Source organism: Artemia sp. Qi Xiang Cuo, chromosome 14 (assembly GCF_049724085.1).
Source record: "Artemia sp. Qi Xiang Cuo chromosome 14, ASM4972408v1, whole genome shotgun sequence".
Taxonomy (NCBI): domain Eukaryota; kingdom Metazoa; phylum Arthropoda; class Branchiopoda; order Anostraca; family Artemiidae; genus Artemia; species Artemia sp. Qi Xiang Cuo.
Genome location: NC_142807.1, coordinates 58,823,851 through 58,842,964, shown reverse-complemented (window position 1 = coordinate 58,842,964; position 19,114 = coordinate 58,823,851). Strand labels below are relative to the sequence as shown.

The following is a 19,114-nucleotide window of genomic DNA, read 5'->3' as shown; positions in this document are numbered from 1 at the left end:
ATTACTGAAAAACTGGAAGCACTACACATAAAACTTTCAAATACTGCTTGTATCCGCTTTTCTCCGCACCATCACCTTATCAGGTTTTTTCAGTCATAAGTTATTTTTCTTTTATTTGTTTAGTTGTTTTTCTCTGTTTGGTCATTCTACAATTTAGATTTGTAAAGAGTGATTAAAAATCCAATAATGATAATATTAATGCCTGATTTTTATATTTTGCAAGTTGTAAGTTTTTTTTTTTTTTTTTTTTTTTTTTTTTTTCTCTTTTCCTCTTTTCCCCCTCCTTTCATGTAATTTTTTTTTTGCTCTCGTTTCTTTTAAATTATTATGTGTTACACTGTAATTTGGTAATTTTTTATTTATATATTGTCTTGTTTCGCATTTTTTGTGTTTTTCCTCGTGATACTCCACGTATTGTACCTCTGTATAGTGTGGGTTAAAAATAAATAATAATAATAATTAGGGGGGTGGAGGTATATACTCTGTATGTATATGTATATTTATAGCAATATTTTGATTTTTAGACTGGGGTGAACACTATCTATAAAACAACTTATTTGGTGGCAATTTCAAAAGACTTAAGCATTGAATCTCAGCATGGTGGTTTTAGGAAACTTTTTCTTTTAAGCTGGAAAAAGAAGGATTTTTAGAGGAAAGACTTGATGATAAATGTTGTCCCCTTGGATAATATGTTAACTAGGATGATTATACATATTTTAAAGTAAGAATTGTTTTCTTAACATGTCTCCTTATCAGGAGCCACAATTCTAAATTTTTACCTACATCTGAAATAAAAGTTACCCCCCCCCCAATGTGCAAATATATACCCTGAATTGGTATATATAGGGGTGGGGGTCAAGTTCATTTCCAACAAAAATGATTATTATAGTTGGAAAGAGCATAAGACAAGGCATCAAGTGGTATGTTTACTTTATTTGTAAGTCAATAATATGAACTTTGAAAAATTTACCAGTTTTTTTTAAAGTCATTAAGCTTACAGTATTTTGGTATTAGCCTAATAAATAAATAAATTTAATTGTTATTAATAATTAGATGACATTTTCTTCAGTTTTGAGTGATAGGCCTAGTGTAGTGTTTAAATGGTCAGTTTTTTCACAATAAAAAATAATCCTCTCAATAAACAAACAAGGTACAGTTTTGCTTTTCTGGTCACACAAAATCCATTTCCCAACATGGCTATTTTTCTTTAATCTAAACAGAAAACTGGATGAACATACTTGTCATAAAATTGATTTGGAGCCTTTTCTCTTGAATTTTGGCCATATAGTTTATAAAACAGATAAAAATAAATATTGTCTATTGCTAGTTTAGTTTTATTCAGAATATCAATAGCCTAATTCAGTGTACCAATACTGCCACCTCAAATTTTAGTATTTTCTCCTTTCCAACCTATTCTAAAGTTTCAGTAGTCTTTCAAATTAAAAAAAACTTTCATATTTATGAATTTTTTATTAGTTCTGCTAATATTTTGCTGTATCAGCACAATAGAAACATATGCTCTTCTGGTAAATTTTTGGCAGTTCATATTGTTGACTTAGGAATAAAGTGAACATACCACTTGATTCCTTTTTTATGCTCTTTATAAATATAATAATTGCTTCTACTGGGAATTCAAATTTACCCATCCCCCCCCCCCAAATGTGCAAATATATACCCTGAATTGTTACCACACAAAGAAGTTATCAACACTAGTTAAGTTATAGAATTGTGGTTAAAAACATATGACTAGATTATAAATAAGTTGTTCAAGAGTAAAATATTTTGAAAATACTTATTTATAACAATTCAAACCTCATTTATTAGGCAACTCAAATATAAAATATTTTCCTACCATTTCAAGTTTTTTGAATGCTGTCAACATCAATAGTGCTGAATTTTGCAATTTGAAACTTTGCTGTTGACAATTCATGGTACTGTATATTCCAATTCAGGGTATATATTTGCACATTAGGGGGGTGAGGGGGGTTAAATTTGAATTTCCAATAGAAGCAATTATTATATTCATAAAGAGCATAAAAAAGGCATTGAGTGATATGTTCACTTTATTTTTAAGTCAAAAATATGAACTGCCAAAAATTTACCATTCTTCCACCTGATAAGGGGGGGGGGGAGAGGGATACCAAATGGTTAAAAGTAAAGATGGCCTGTTGCTTCCCTAAGGCTTCAATAATACATGTTTCTTCAAGAGCCAGTAAATAAAATTTACTAATTAGCAGACAATACTAAGTTAATTTTATAATTGTTATACAATACATAAGTAAACAATATACACATATTAAACAAATGGAGAGATAAGTGCTGAGGCTTGGCTGTTTACTAAATTGTCAGCAATGAGTCACTGGAAGTAACAGTACTGTAAACAAGGTCTAGGGTAGATGAGGGCAAATTTTGTTTTTTTGCAACTTTTTTTTTGGCCACTTTACCTTTAATATTAAAATGCATATCTTCCTTAGACTTCCTTCAACTTCTGTGCCCATCACTAATTGTGCAGTTGTACTAGACCAACACACTAGTCTGTTAGCTTTTTGAATTGAATTCTTAGACAAAATGTGTTATCTAACCTTAGCCTACGGGGATTTGGCTCAAATCATTTTTATGGCCTTTATGTTTCCAGAAATTGGAAGTAAGATAGTGGGTTTGTTAAGTCATGATATTGCCAGACAAGTAGAACATGGGAAATACTAGGCCTAATGTTGTAGTTTTAGCAAAATGTAGAATGAGTTTCTAAAGACCAATATTTAAAGGACCTTGGAAAGCATTTATAAATAAATTCTCAGTGTGTTTTAGTAAGTTCATCTCTTGTCTTACTTTGGTCAATATCTTGTCTTGTGTTTGTTTCAAAACATTGTAGTTGCCTACCATCATCCTAAGAAAAGTGAATAAGTAAGTCATGCTTTCAGTTTTCACTGCAATATAGAAAACTTGCTAGGAGCATCATTTATTGTTTAAAGTTTGTGTCTACTGTAAACTTATCTCCATTTTCATCTCCTTGTTTAATTTTTGATATCAATAGATATATATAAAAAAATCAGCTTATTATGCTGATCCAAATATATAAGATTTGTCAAGTTTCTTGTCAAAAGTTACAAATGTGAGAAAATTTGCCTTATGTTTAAAAAAGTGGAGAAACACCCCCTCAAAGTCAAGGAATCTTTATGAAAACCATGGCGCCTGATTTGGTGTTTTTGGATTGCTTTTGATGGTTGTGAGGGGCATATCCATCAGCAATGTATCCCTGAAGATCTTTCAACCAATTACACAAAATCATCAAAAGAGCTAGATGAGTTCCTAATTTCCTTAATTATTAAAAGTTCAAATAGGAATAAAATCCTTTTAATAGACAGTGATTTCCACGAACAGTGATAAAATTTCACAAAAAATACTAGATATTTTGGTCACATATGCAGTGGCCATCATCAGCAGTAAAACAAAACTAAAATAATTAGAAACAATAGTTTATATGCAAAATAAAATAAAACTACATATTGTTTAATAATCTAATTATTTTAAAAGCAGAAGCGGAAGCTAGTCTCTTAGACCTTCTTGGATCCAGTTCATTAGCATTGAATGAACTAACACTTGGACAGAGGTTAACTACATTGGGTGAATTGAACTTTACTCTATCAGATTTTAATAAATTATTGTAGAAAGAGTTCAAACCAAATCCACATGTGTCATGATTTAAAGCTATATTCTTGAATAAATGTTTTTTAATTTCAAGATTTACAAAAAAATTGGCTTTAAACCCTGGTCCCTAGAAATCAGAGAGACATTTGAACTTTACTCTATCAGATTTTAATAAATTATTGTAGAAAGAGTTCAAACCAAATCCACATGTGTCATGATTTGTCAAATGGTTTGGAAAATTAAAAATATGTTCCAAAAGGGCTGAAGTGAAATCTTCAGACTTAGAATCTTGTCTAGAGTCTGAAGATTCCCTGTGCAGCTAGCAGGGTACTAGAACACCATAGAGAGCCGTTTAATGGCTTATTTTTAATGAAATTACTATATCTATTGCCTTTTATATTTAACAAAAAATAATATTAATTTTTTATTTTCTTTTTACCAAAAAAATTGTGTTTTCATATAATACTCTATAACACAATTGTCTTCTCAAAAGTTGCTTCTCTGGGATATCACTATGTACAGAACTTGAACATTAGATCAAAACAAAAAGTGCACCATTAGAATTGCCTTGGCCAAAAACCCTATATAGTAAACTCAATAAAGTGCACCATTAGAATTGCCCTGACCAAAAACCCTATATAGGAAACCTAATAAAGTGCTTCAACCTAATAAGATGCACCATTAGAATTGCCTTGGAAAAAAAACGCTAAATAGGTAACCTAATATAGTGCTGCAACCTAATAAACTGCACCATTAGAATTGCATTGGCCAAAAACCCTACATAGGAAACCAAATAAACAGCACCATTAGAGTTGCCTTGGCCAAAAACCCAGAAAGAAAACTTACAGTTGTTCTTGGCTGGAAAAATAAGAAAAGTGTTCTGCATGTGTTCTCATTCTGTGAAAGTGTTTCTCAGAATGAGAAAGTGTTCTTATTCTGCATGAGAAGGATCCTTTTTTTTTTTTTTTTTTTCTTCTCAGCAGTTCTATAAAATGCAATAATGTTTTTAGGGTTTTAATAATAAATGCCTTTTAAATTGAAAATGGTGAAATTTTAAAATAAATTAATTTGATTCCAGCTCTCAATTCAAGATCTCTAAATTTATTACATAAGAAGCATCAATATTTATAGTGTCTTGGCAGCAACTCTACTTTTTGAATTGGAACTAGCAATATAACCAAAGTTGTGCTTAGAAATATTAAAAAAGAATTATAAATAGAATGCTTGAGTTGTGCTATTTGTGCAATAAAAAACTGACACAAGAAAAAGTAGCACAATGTGACAATTATGGAGTTTATTAGAGCAGTAATCATAGCGTATTATACTGCATGATGTGTGCCACCAATCCAATAGCTCTAATCAGAATTCCCTGTGGTTTGTTCTTTACTGTTCCAACTAAGAAAAGGCCATATGCTCTTACCTAAGTGTTTTCTTTTGCATAATGTATAAAAAGGTACTTTTCTAGGGTTAATTCTCTGGCTGATTGACTGTGATTTTTAATAATAGTTTTACTATAATGCTTTGGGTTGATGGATAGTGTGGAAAATACTCTAATATATGGTTTGAAAATGTATATAATCTTTGAGGTTCTATTGATAGAATTATAACCCCATTCTTGTTACAACCTCAAGTATGTTGTAAAATTACCATAAAATAAAAGTCCTTGTCAGTAAAATTGGTAAAATGAGGTATTCCCTTGGAAATATAGGGTAAAATTGCAGTTTTAGAGTTGCCCTGTGGATAGAAGACCAGTGAGTATTTTTTTTGTTTGTCTTTTTTTCAGCTTATAATGAAAATATTTAAAGATTTTGATGTTCTTACACTTAGAAAGGTAATATCCCTCCTCTATTTTGAAAACCAATTGATATAAATTTTCAAATGTAAATGAACTCAAGTTTTGTTAAAATACTATTTAGTTCAGGGCACACAAATCTGATTAATACTCATTTTACTTATTTATAATAAATAGGCTTTTATTTGCTTAGGGTTGAAGGCAGGACCTAATTATCAAACTTCTTTGGATTTCTGGACATTCCCTAATCAAATTATCTAAAATTTGTTTTACCATCATCCTCTCCCTTCCAAGAGAAAAAAAATACGACTTCCTATTTAGTTGTTTTTTATGATATAACCTCTGTAAACACACTTATTAATCTGCAGAAAAAAAAGAAGAAAAAAAAACGCCAAGTGTGTCCCCTTCCATTTTGTTCTGCTTCCATCTCAGCATAGGCATTAAAATAAACAATTGTTTATTTTGTCCTTTGTTTATTGTTTTGACAGTAGACAGTTGCATTGCTTCCATTGACGTATGTTTTATCAAGTGTGTTTTTCTTCTGCCCAATGCGTCAATTGCAATACTATCCTATACACCTCCAAGAAACACTTGGTAAAAAATACCAAGTGTGTCTTGGGGCTAAAAGTCTTTCTGACTTTACAAAGCATATCAGAATGATAGTGTATTAAAGTAGAGGTGGTTATTATTTTTGAAAGGTTGAAATACTACCTGAAATAAAATTCTGTGTGTGATTAAAGATAATCTACAGTCTTTAACCATATAATTAATACTTACAAATATAGAGGAGAGACATACAATGTATTTTCTAATGTGAAGGGGGGGGGGGCCATTGTCTTTTTTCAATTGTTTCTATTGAAAACAAGAAAGGCTTATGAATAACAGACATTTCTATGGTAGACTGTTTACCACCTAGTGTGTCCATGCTAGATTAGCAAAAGCCCCCCCCCCCCCAAAAAAAAAGCAGCAGCAAAGCCTAAAACACACATAGCTTTTTTTGGGTCACTCCTTTCAGCAGCTCAGTGGGCAAACGATAGCAAAAAAAAAAAAAATAATCGCCTTTTGCAAGATTTTCAAAACAAATTATGGACACTGACACCATTTGTCAACTGCAGTTTATCAATAGTTGCATGATTGATCTCAACTTATTATTTACCTCTTTCATTATTATTATTAAGTTCTTTTATTATTAAAATTTATAGTATCTTCAAATATTTATTTCATTAAAACATTTTAATTAATTTTTTAATTCTTTCATTATTAGATATTAAACTATTACTATTATTGTTCAGATCTTTTGAATTTCATGCTGAAGAGAAAGAAACAATTGAAGATTGCTTTTTTTTTTTCATTATCACAAAAAGATGCTGTTTTTTAAGATCAGCACTGAAAACTAGAAAATTTTTTAATCTCAAACCAGCACCATTTTCTTTGCAAATTCACACTAATTTACCAAATTGGTGCAAAAAAAACTTTGTGTGTTCTAGGCTTTAGACCAGGTACATTGCTACTGGCCCAAGGATATTGCTTTCTGTAATTTTTTTTAGTGGAAATATTACATAAAATGTTCATTAAAAGAGAATAAGCAAATGTAAATAAGGTAATACGTTGTAAGAGAAGGGCTTGTCAAATACTAATTTATTACTCAATCATAAACACTTCACAACAATATTAATGAGTCCAATTCACAATTATATTACTTTTTTTTTCACCCTGCTGTGTCTTCAGTAAAAAATCACAGTAACAATGGCATATCCAAACCTGTTTCTCCTGGCCTTTGGGTAGTTTTGCATGATGATAACTACAAGGTGCGATAAAATACTGGTAAAAGACATAAAATAGTAAAGTTGGTAAAATACATATAAGGTTTTTTTTATAGAAGGCGTTGTTGTAGAAACTTCAAAAAAGGCTCTTTCGATTGCAAATTCAAAGGGCTAGTTCCCTTTTTAATAGTCGAAAGTGATTGGAGGGCAACTAACCCCCCCCCCCCACGCCCATCATTCCCCCAAACATATCCAATCAAAATTTTGAGGTAGCCATTTTGTTCAGCATATTTGATTTTCTGATAGAAATTATGTTTTTGAAGAAGACACTCCCCCACAACCCTCAGGGCAAGGGTTTTAAGTTATGCCCTGGGGGCATATAAGATTTTTATAGAAAGCGGTGCCATAGAAACTTCAAAACAGGCTCATTCGATTGGAAATTCAAAGGGTTAGTGTCCTTTTAATAGTCAAAAGTCAAACCCATCCAAAAAGAACTTTGAGATAAATTTTTTTTAAATAGTTTTAAGACCATATAAAAAAAACTCAGGGGTCAACACAGCCCCCCAGGGCCCAAGGGCAGGTGTTGTAAGTTATGCCCTGGGGGAATATATGGTCATTATTGAAGGGATGCTCGTAAAAAATTCAGAGATGGCTCATTTGATTGGAAATTGAAAGTTTTAGTTCAGTTTTTTAGAGTCAAAAGAGATGGGAGGGCAACTAGCCCCCCCCCACGCCCTTTTTCCTGAAATGTATCCAATAAAGATTTTGAGATAGCCATTAAGTTAAAAATTGCTCAAAAGTCAGATAACAAAAACTCAGGTGTCGTGACAGGCGTTGTAAGTTATGCCCTGGGGCATATATTGTTTGTAGGAAAGGGATGCTCGTACAAACTTCAGAGAGGGCTGATTTGATTGGATATTGAAAGTTCGAGCTCAATTTTTAATGGTAAAAAGAGATCCGAGGGCAGCTAGCCCCTCCCCCCCCCACGCCTTCTTTTTCAAAGCCCATCTGATGAAAATTTTGAGATAGACATTTTGTTAAAAATAGTTCAAAGGTCGGATGAGAAAAAAAATCCGGTGTCAATAGCTTGTATAAACTTCATAGAGGGCTCATTTGATTGGAAATTGAAAGTTCTAGTTCACTTTTTAAGAGTCAAGAGAGTTAAACTTCCCCCCCCCCCCCGCGCCCTTTTTTTCCCAAAACCCATCCATTAAAAATTTTGAGATAGCCACTGTTTTGGAAATTGTTCAAAAATTAGATAACAAAAACGCACCCCAGAGCCCGGGGGATAGGCGTTGTAAGTGTTGTCCTGGGGCGTATATGGTTCTTATGAAAGGGATGTTTGTATAAACTTCAAAGGAGGTGCATTTGATTGGAAATTCAAAGTTCTAGTTCAATTTTTAAGAGTCAAAAGATATCTGAGGGCAACTAGCCCCCCCCCCCCACACACAACCTTTTTTCCCCAGGCCTAACTGATAAAATTTTTATAATAGCTATTTCATTAAAAATAGTTCAAAAGGTCAGATAAGAAAAATTCCTGTGTCAACGGAACCCGCCAGGGCCCGGAGGCAGGCGTTATGAGTAATGCTCTAGGGTCATATATAGTTCTTATTGAAGGGATGCTCGTATAAACTTCGTAGAGGGCTTATTTGATTGGAAACTGAAAGTTCTAGTTCAGTTTTTAAGAGTCAAAAGAGATTGGAGGGCAACTACCCCCCCCTCCTCCACGCCCTAAATGCATCAGATAAAAATTTTGAGATAGACATTTTGTTAAAAATACTTCAAAGTTCTGATAACAAAAACTCTGGTGTCGACACAGCCCCCCCCCCCCAGGGCCCGAGGTTAGGCGCTGTAAGTTGTGCCCCGGGGGCATATATGGTTGTTATGGAAGGGATGCTCGTATAAAATTCATAGAGGGCTCAGTTGATTGGAAATGGAAAGTTGTAATTAACTTTTTAAGAGTCAAAAGTAATCAGAGGGCAACTGCCCCCCCCCAAGCCCTTTTTCCCCAAACACATCTAATAAAAAATTTGAGGTAGCCATTTTGTTAAAAATAGTTCAAAGATCAGATAAGATAAAACTCCTGTGTCGACATACCCCCCCCCCTCCAGGGCCAGGGCAGGCGTTGTAAGTATTGCTCTGGGGGCATATATGGTTATTATGGAAGGTATCCTTGTATAAACTTCAGAGAGGGCTAATTTGATTGAAAATAGAAAGTTCTAGTTCACTTTTAAAGAGTTAAAAGAGACCGAAGCTAAATCTAGTCCCCACACGCCCTTTTTCCCCAAACACATCCTATGAAAATTTTGCTATAAAAATTTTGTTGAAAACATTTTAAACATCAGGTAATAAAAATTCCAAGGTTGACACAAACCCATTTTTACAATTAGATATTATTACTTTGATATCACATCTGATATTTTGATGAGTATTTAATTTTTTTTTTTTTAGTTTGATTTTGAAATAAGGAATTTTTAAAAACATGAATTTTTTTGCAATCAAAAAAGAACAAAAATTATTAAAAAAAAAACTTTCCAAAAATTAAGTTTTTAAAAGAAATGTAAAGGCCTTTTTAAACTTACGATAACCAGATAAAAATACCTTTTAAAATTAAAACTAAAAACGACCAGAAATTACTATTAAAGAATAAATGAAACCCAAAACGAACAGAAATTAAATAAACAATCATGGCAAAAACATACAATAAGCAATAATATAGATGAATAAATAGATCTCAAAGCGAGTAATGTTTAGATTGAATATGAAAATCAAGCTTAAAACGAAGAAAAGTATTTTCCTATTGAAGTATAAATGAAACTTAAAACGAACAGAAATTAAATAAACAATCAATGCAAACAAACATACAATAGATATTAATGTAAATTAATAAATAAATGTTTAAACGAGTGAAACTTAAATTGAATATACAAAGATGAAATAGTACCGAATAGTACCGAATCTGTTTAGTGCTGGTATAGGTAGTTGTGTCCTTAAAAAGGGAAAACCTTCTAACCAGTACTCTTGGTTCAGACTGATTATCTTTCCCCTGTACTTTACAAACTCTTTGAAATAGTTATTGATGAAATTACAACTAAGTTTTATACACTGAATAATCAGTTTGGGTTAAAAAAAAAAGGTTAGCCGCAATCATGAGCATCATCTTGTCCCTGCTTTGTTGGAACATGCTGCTGAAAATGAGGAATTGCTTTATTTTTGCTGATCTTGATGTCCCAAGAGCATTTGACTCCAGTATCCATTTAAGTTTAGTTGCCGTATCCTAGGTTTTGTATATAATGTTTTGTAGTCTGCATAGAAATGTGCGAAATACTTGCTTTGGCTTCCCCTTTGGACTTGCAACACCACTGTATTGACCAGATATGGAGTCAATAACCCCTTAGATGCTATCCAAAGAAGAACTGAAGGGTTTTAATGGCTGCTAAATTTTGAATCTACTTTCCTGAACGTCTTTTTATGGCTCGTCATTGGTTAAGTGTTGATTTTATATTCGTTGTGTTTTTTTTCTTTTTTCCTTCCCTACTTTTTTCTTTTTTCCTTCCCTACTATGCCAGTTGTGCACCTTTGTGCATTAAGATAGGCAATAAAATAGTAATATAGTATAAAGTAATATATTAGTAACATAGTATTATAGTAAATTTTTTGTCTCTTGAGTAGCACTATTCCTTACTTCTTTGAAAAAGAAAATTTAAGGTTATTTTTACACAGGTCGGTTTTAAATGGCACTATATTTGACATGCTATTTTACTATTTTATACTATATTTTAGTCAATATTTTATAATGCTCATTTTCCAATTTTAGCCTCTCATTTAAAATAAGTGACTATATCTCTTGAATTCCAACTTGTGATATAAATAAAATACCACCTGTGAACAGACTGAACAGTATACTTACCATAATTTGGTTTAGCTGACTCGTATTACAATTTTAACGATTTTTAATTGCTGACTTAATCGTATAGGATCATTCCTTAAATGATCTGTGAATTATCATGAATTACAATAGTACAATATGTCTTAGTCTGTCAGTCTGGGGGGGGGGGCTTGATTTTGGGCCCTTGGATTATATAGAATAAGAAGTCTTCACATGATTCTGATTTCAAAAGTCTGCAACATGTCCGCTAAGGTTTCTTGAAAAGCAATTTCGAAAACCTTGGGTGTTTTTCCTTTCCTTTATGATTCAAAGTCTTAAAATGTGAAATTTGAGTACTCTAGATTCAGGGTAGGGTTTGCCCTATAGGAGTTTAAAATTTCAAAATTTTACCAGAGCTCAGTTTTCTTTGGTTTTTACTTATTACTTTGTCTATACATGAAATAAATCTCTTTTCATGCAAATTAAAAATGTAAAGACTTTATTAATCTACAGCTTGCAGTTCTAAAGAAATTTGCACATAATTGTGCAATGATCTTTTGTTTTAAAGATATTGTCGAATACAAATTACAAATTCTATTTAGTTGGTAATTCAGTAAAGTAGAAACAGTAAGAAAATTATTCAGTTATGTTTTAATGGTGCGAAATTAGGCCACATTTGTGATTAATTTAGTTTATCAGTATACTTATTTTCTGAACTCAGTATAAATTTTGAAGCCTCCCAAGAAATATCCACTGTAAAGGTCCAATCAACCATACCAAGTCTCAACATAATGCCAGTAAAATGTCATAGTTACCACTGCATATATTCTACCAAACAGAAGACAAATCCATTGACTGCTCACTCTTGGTCTGCAGCGCTCTCAAGATAGAATCTGACATCAACCATAAGAAACTAGTAGCATCATTCATTATCAGTGTTGTCATAATTTGAAAATCACGAACAATCAGCAATAAACCTCAATATCTCGTGTCTTGAGTTGGGAGCATGACCAGCAGACTTTGGTTACATAAGATTCGTGGTTGTTTATTGCTAAAATTATATGTTTTTTAGGTTGTATTTGTAAATGGTTCACTATGTATCTCTTTGAAGGAAAATTTTGTTCTGAACCAGAGCAAGACTTGTCAGGAAGAAGGATAGTGGATCGAGATGCTCTGCTCAGTACAGTACACAGTCAAAGAGAACAGAGAAAGGTAATTGTTTTTTGACACTGTGCACCCCCAACTCACCCTGGAGAAGGGTGTATATTTGAGACATTCACCTTTCTAAAGGAAGGCTAGTATTAGCTCTTTTGTTGCATTTTATTCAGCTTCCTAATCCTGAAGTTTATCATTATCCATTTATTTGTTCAATCGTTGCATTACGCTAGTAGTATAGGGGGACGTTTCTCTAAGATTGGCCAAAAAGATGCGCTTTCCCCCTTAAATAAAAAGTGGTGGCCTTAAAATTTAAATTTTAAATTACTAAGAAATAAAAATTTTTTTTTTTTATAGAATCTTAATTACAATTCATAATTTAACCCCCCCCCCCCCCCAGAGTTTTTACATAATAATAGTTAAGATTTTTTGTGAAGTTAGAAATTTTTTATTTTTCAAAAAAAGGGCATTTTGTAGTGCATCTACTTATGTTATATTATAAATTAGATTTTATCTTCAAGCTTTTTTTGGTTGACTTTAAAATATTTCAATAAAAATAACTTAATTACTGCTCAGTGATACACAAAAAATCATAGGCAGTGCAGTAGCGCTGCCTAAGTTGAGAGCGATTTGGGCACAATGTATTATTTGTTTATTTTTTATAAAACAAATAAGTCTTTGTCGTAGCTTTGAAAAGAAAGAGAGGAAGTAAAAACAAATGGAAAAAAGAGACGCTGTTCTTTTCGAACAACGTGATTGTTTGGACAACGTTGTTCTCTTTGAAAATGTGCAATACAATTTCTGCCATGTTTAGCTAGTGTTTTCCAAAAGCACTTTTTATTGTAAAAGCTATCGCCAGTTGGTATGACGAATTCTCGTTGGTACAGAGTGACTCTAACTTCAATCCTCCTTTACTGGGGCGAGAGCTCGTAGCCACTTTACTGTAGTAACTATTTGTTAATGATGTATTGTCATGTTTGACGCTATTATTAAATTCTCTGGAATTGATAGCAATGTGAATAGCAAAAATGTTGCAGTTTATTTGTAAAGGAGAATATTAAAATAAATTTTTTTAAGCGGTAGCAGTTTTTCTAGCTTTCCGGAACTGATAACAATATGAATACCAAGAATGCTTCTCTTTAATTCTAAAATAGACCAGGGAAAAAGTTTAGGGAAATTAGAACATGGTAATGGAAAAATTATGAAGCACGTGAACAGCAATAATAGGAAGGTCTGCAGAAACAAAGCACACTTCGAAGGATTATTTGTTTATTTCTTTTTTCAATTAAAAAAAAAAAAAAAAAAAAAAAAAAAAAAAAAAAAAAAACGGTATTGAATGTTGCTAAGAATGCTGACAAGCTTTCAGAATAAGCCAAAAGCCACCAAAGCCTAGACTCAAAAATAAGCACATTAGAAAGAGGCTATTGGAAAGCTACATAGACAGTTGAAATAATCAAAAAATGGTTTTCAAAATGTTAATCAGATTTGAATATTTGATGATGGAAAAGTATACTTATCAGTAAGAAAAGTATTCTTATCAGTAAAAAAGAGGTTCCGGGTTTTTGGCTGAGAGTAATTGATACTGTTGGTATTTAACAATTGCTGATAAGCATTCAGGCTTAGCTGAAAGCCGTAAAAGCTTGGGCTTCTGTACAAGGATACCAAAATACTAGAAAGCCATGGAAAAATTGAAATAATCAAAAAATTATTTTCAAAAAGTGAATCAGATTTAATATTTGTTGATGAACATGGTGCATATCAATAAAAAAGTATTCTTATCGATGAAAAGGAGGTCTGAATTCTTTACTACTACTACTAGTAACAACTCACCACAGCACCAAGCCGCCTAAGGCCAACGCAGCTACGCACGCTCCTCCTCCATCCCAATCTATTCAAAGCCTCCCTTTTTGCACCCGCCCACGAAGTTCCCATTTCCTTTAAATCATTCTTTATGACGTCCTCCCACCCCAGACGAGGACGACCTGCTTTCCGTTTAGCCCTAGTCGGTTGGCCGAAAAGAACAGTCTTTGGCAATCTGTCATCCGCACAACGTGCCCTAGCCACCTCAACCTTTCTTTCATAATAGGCCTAGAGAGCGGTATTGAGCCACATTTTTCGTATAGCCTATTGTTTGAAATACGGTCAGTCAGCTGGGTACGCAGAACAATCCTTAACCAATTTCTCTGGAAAACATCTAGCAAATCTTCATCCGCTTTTCGGAGCGTCCATGCTTCAGAGCCATATTTGACCACTGTCGTCACTGTAGCTTCCAATATTCTAATCCTGGTTTGAAGATTTATCTTCCTATCCTTCCAAACTTTTTTTAACAGTGAAAAAGCAACCTGAGCCTTGGCTATTCTACTTTTAACATCTTCACTGATCCCGCCGTCTTTACTGATAATACTACCAGGGTAAGTGAAGCTACCCACCTGATCAATCTTTTCGTTACCCAAGATCACCTTTTCATCTTCACTTATTCCTAGTCTTAGTGACTTGGTCTTCTTAACATTAATTTTAAAACCTATCCTTGCACCCTGAACTCATAAAACCTCTATGAGCTCCTTCATTTTGCTCATACCTTCATCTAGAACTTTTAAATCATCAGCATAATCTAAGTCCAGGAGAATTTTTTCTCTCCATTCGACTCGGGGGTCTTCCAGTGCCTTTCCTGTGCTCTTTAAGACAAAATCCATCAGAATAATCTATATAACGGGGAATAGAACACAACCTTGCTTAATTCCTGATTCAATACAGAACCAGCTGCTAACCTCATTTCCTACCTTAACCGCAGCAGTGTTATTCTCGTTCATAGCACTAATCACTTTAATGTATTTTTTTGGTATACCATACAAGTATAAAACCTTTACTAAAGCCCTTCTATCAACAGAATCGAACGCTTGCTCATAATCTATAAAACTGAGGACCAAAGGTGTTTGAAAACACAGGCACTTCTCAATTATTAGCCTAAGAGTGAAAATTTGGTCTTTTTTGAGTGAAAATCCTTTAGATTATGTTTAAATACAGTATTAAAAAAGAACATAAAGGGATTTTTGTGAAAAACATTGTAAAAGTCTTAAATTTGAAGCCAAACAACATTAATGATTAAAAGTATTTCTAGATAGTTAATATGAAAAAGTTTTAGTCATGATAGTAAAAAATAAACTTAAAAAAGCCGAATATTTTGGATTCATGTCTGAAAATAGTTATTAACAAACAATAATTGAAAAAATTAATGAAAGAGCTAATATGTGCTATAAAATAACATAAAAAAAAAAAAAAAAAAAATGGTATATAAAAAGACTTACTGGAGTTGATTCTCTTGTCGATTTGGCGTGAGCGTCGGAAGAGCAGACGCCATTCTCCTCTATGACATCCGGTCTTGAGAAGCCGCGACTGCGTCCTCAAATGTTATTCCTGCCTTTCTTAGGAACTGGTGTAGACTCTTAGACCATTTTATTCTTGGATGACAACTTGATCGTTTCCACCTAGCGGCCACGGGGTTGGAATTGTAGGCGATTCATTATGGTGTTTCTTTGGGCATTTGGAGAAGATGGCTATACCATCTCACCATACGCTGCGTTACTTACAGGGAAAATTAAATACAAAAAACAAGTTTTTTTAACTGAAACTAAGGAGCGACATTAAAACTTAAAACGAACAGAAATTATTAAGTATAGGAAAGGGGCTGTCCCCTCCTCAACGCCTCGCTCTTTGCGCTAAAGTTTGACTCTGTATTACAACTTTATTTTTTAAAACAATAAAAAACTTTAGCGTAAAGAGCGAGGCGTTGAGGAGGGGACAGCTATGATGATGAAACTTAAAAATCGTCTTAAAAAAAAAATTTTTAGACGAGAGATACTTCCAATATTTTTCAACACGAGACTTTAAAAGGTGAAGGATGAGCCCTCTAATCCCCCTGGATATACCCGTGTTTCCTTAAATTTTGAATTCAGTAACTTATGATCCTTTTTGTTTTAGGAACTACGCTTAGCTCACGTGTCTGCAGCAAAATGCCAGTCTGCCGTGAGAATGTACCTGACCAAAACACAACTAAAACGTTCGTTGAGAACAGAATATGACGAAGGACTTCAGCAGAAGGATATTGAATACTTATTAAAAAGATTCAACTATTTCTATGATCCTGACATTGATGAATCGAGAATTGTAAGCTGAATTTAATTAATTTTATGTTTGTCTAACAGTAAAAATACCGCAATTAGGTGTAAATTCTTTAAAGCTATATTTTTGGAATTAAATGACTGGAAAAGCCTCGATTGTAGTTATTTTAGTTAGAGAAGGGCATTTAACACCAAAGGTCTGACCATTAGGCTATTAATTACCTCCACATCCAAAACTCTGAAATATTTGATTAATACTATTTTCTGTAATTTTTGTTCTATTGCCAGTAATATTTTTAGAAATAATTTTTTATTGTTTTTATGAGAGCTGGATGACAATTTTCAATCCTCCAGTGCATTGTCAGTGCTGTTTTGACTATGCCAGTCTTAAGGGCCAGCGTTCTCTTGCATAAATAAAAAGGTGAACAGAACTAAGTTTTGGTATTTTTAATCTGTGATTTTTGATGTTGTCAAAAACCGAAATGCAAACCCTGAAAATATTATTTTTAACCTACACCCCTTACCCTAAGGGCTGCTAGGGTGGTTGTCATCCTCTAAGACCTAATTTCCAGAACTTTCAACTACGTTAAACAAAATGGCTATCTCAAAATTTTGATTGGATGTGTTTGGGAAAATGGTGGGCGTGAGAGGGGCGTTAGTCGCTCTCCAATCATTTTCAACTATTAAAAAAGGCACTAGCCCTTTCAATTTCCAATCAATTGAGCCCTTTTAAAGTTTCAACGACACCGCTTTCAATAAAAACCTTATATGCGCCCAGGGCATAACTTACCACCCTTGGCCTGAGGGCGGGGGGGGGGGCTGTCATCCTCAAAAACCTATTTTCCAGAACTTTCTACTACGTAGAACAAAATGGCTATCTGAAAATTTTGATTGGATGTGTTTGGGGGAATGGTGGGCGTGAGAGGGGGGTTAGTTACCCTCCAATCACTTTCGACTATTAAAACGGCACTAGCCCTCTCAGTTTCCAATTGAATGCGCCCCTTTTGAAGTTTTTACGACAACTCTATCTATAAAAACTTATATGCCCCCAGGGCATAACTTACAACCTTTGCCCTGAGGGCTCTGGGGGGTTTGTCATCCTTAAATACATAATTTCCAGAACAAAATGGCTATCTCAAAATTTTGATTGGATGTGTTTGGGGAAATGGTGGGCGCGGAAGGGGCGTTAGATGCCTTTCAATCACTTTCGACTATTAAATAGGGCACAAGCCACTCCAATTTCCAATCCAATGAGTCCTTTTCGAAGTTTCTACGACAACTCCTTTGATACGAAGTGCCCTGGTATGAAAAAAAAAATACATTGTGCCAACACCGTTCTTTGATTGGGTAGTGCGATTCTGCTTTCTATGATAAGTGAAGTCTGAAGTGTACTCTGAATAAATTCTAAGGATTGCCATTCGCATTTTTAGAAGAAAGTTTTTTTCTTTTAGAAGATACGTTTTCCATTTTACATTTAAGACCAAAAAGCAATTGAAATGATAGATAGAGAGGGGAGAACGGAAGTCGAAAGACCAGGTAACCAATGCCTATTTTGTAGGCTTGGACCAAAATACCTGCAAAAACCAATTCGAATCAATCCAATTTTGAATCAATGCGTCGAATTAATTGACAAAAGTTTATTTGAGTCATTCAGTCATTGACTACTTAACACAAGAGAGTTATATCGTGCTTTTTTGGATATTTTAACTTGGATACTTGGTAAATTTTCCATTGGCTGTTTTCAGCTCTCCTTTTTCTTTGATCCCGCCCACTGTCATCAGTCACTGCTAGACATTCATACACACAAGGTGTGCGGACGTATTGAGTGAGAGAGATATTGCTTTTTTCATTTTGTCATTTGCCAAAGCTATGCAAGTCGAAAACTGGGCGTTTGCTGAATTTAAATATTACTATATGTGGCCTTGCAAAATTATGTAGGTGATACCTCTCAAAGATGATGAAATTAATTATGAAGTTTGCTGTTACGGAACTGACGAAATTAAGACAGTAACGTCAGAGAATATATAGGCCTACGCGGAGAAATATGAAGAAGCGCTGAGAGATGGCAGAAAAAATGTTCAGCGAGCGATAAGGCTGTGTACGGAGGACTCGGAAGGTTTAGCCGGGGATTTATCTGAGTTGGTTAACTTGATGCAGTCAGAAATTGTAAACCTTTTTGACGGCATACAGGATGAAATTCGTAGGAGAGTGGAAGACCAGTGGAGTAGATTAGGAAGTTCTTCGGTGAAACAGATTAAGTCAGATTTTCTTGATACTGTTACGCAAGCTGTCTATGAGGCGATTGATCTGCAATTCAAGGGTAAATTTGAACTGATTGAGAAATCACTTGGCGATTTGCGAGCAAGAATTGTTCAAAATTGCGCAAAGCTCCAAAAGTTTGAAACTAACCTGGATGATATAAACCAGTCTTCTCTTCTGACTAAGGTCATTGTATCTGGGATAGACTCTTCCATGTGTGATTTGCCTCACCTTGGTGAGAAAGTATCGGCTCCTCTTAACAGTGAAATGGGACTCAATCTTGATAAATCCGTTGTCAAGGGTGCAAGGCGTTTGGGAGGGGCCTCGGAAATAAAAACTCCGATTGAACTTACATTTTTTACTGAGGCATCTGCAGTTGAGATCCTGCGCAATCGCAAGAATTTGAAAGGTTCCCAAATCTATGTAAATGGGGCTCTAACCAGGGAAAGGCAATAAGTTTGGATTGAAAAATGTATGGACTTTACGAGGTGTGGTTTATGTCAAGTGCGGT

At 33.8% G+C, this 19,114-nt stretch overlaps 1 protein-coding gene across 1 annotated transcript in view; it reads left to right on the top strand.

The window, feature by feature from the left end:
• Positions 1-12,108: 12,108 nt before the first annotated feature.
• LOC148944699 (ubiquitin-protein ligase E3C) overlaps positions 12,109-19,114 on the top strand; it is a 103,553-nt gene continuing 96,547 nt past the window's right edge. The window contains exons 1-2 of the mRNA XM_089100233.1: positions 12,109-12,283; positions 16,205-16,390. Of these exons, the coding sequence (XP_088956359.1) occupies positions 12,167-12,283; positions 16,205-16,390 (303 nt within the window). The 5' untranslated portion in view covers positions 12,109-12,166. The remainder of the gene's footprint in view (positions 12,284-16,204; positions 16,391-19,114) is intronic.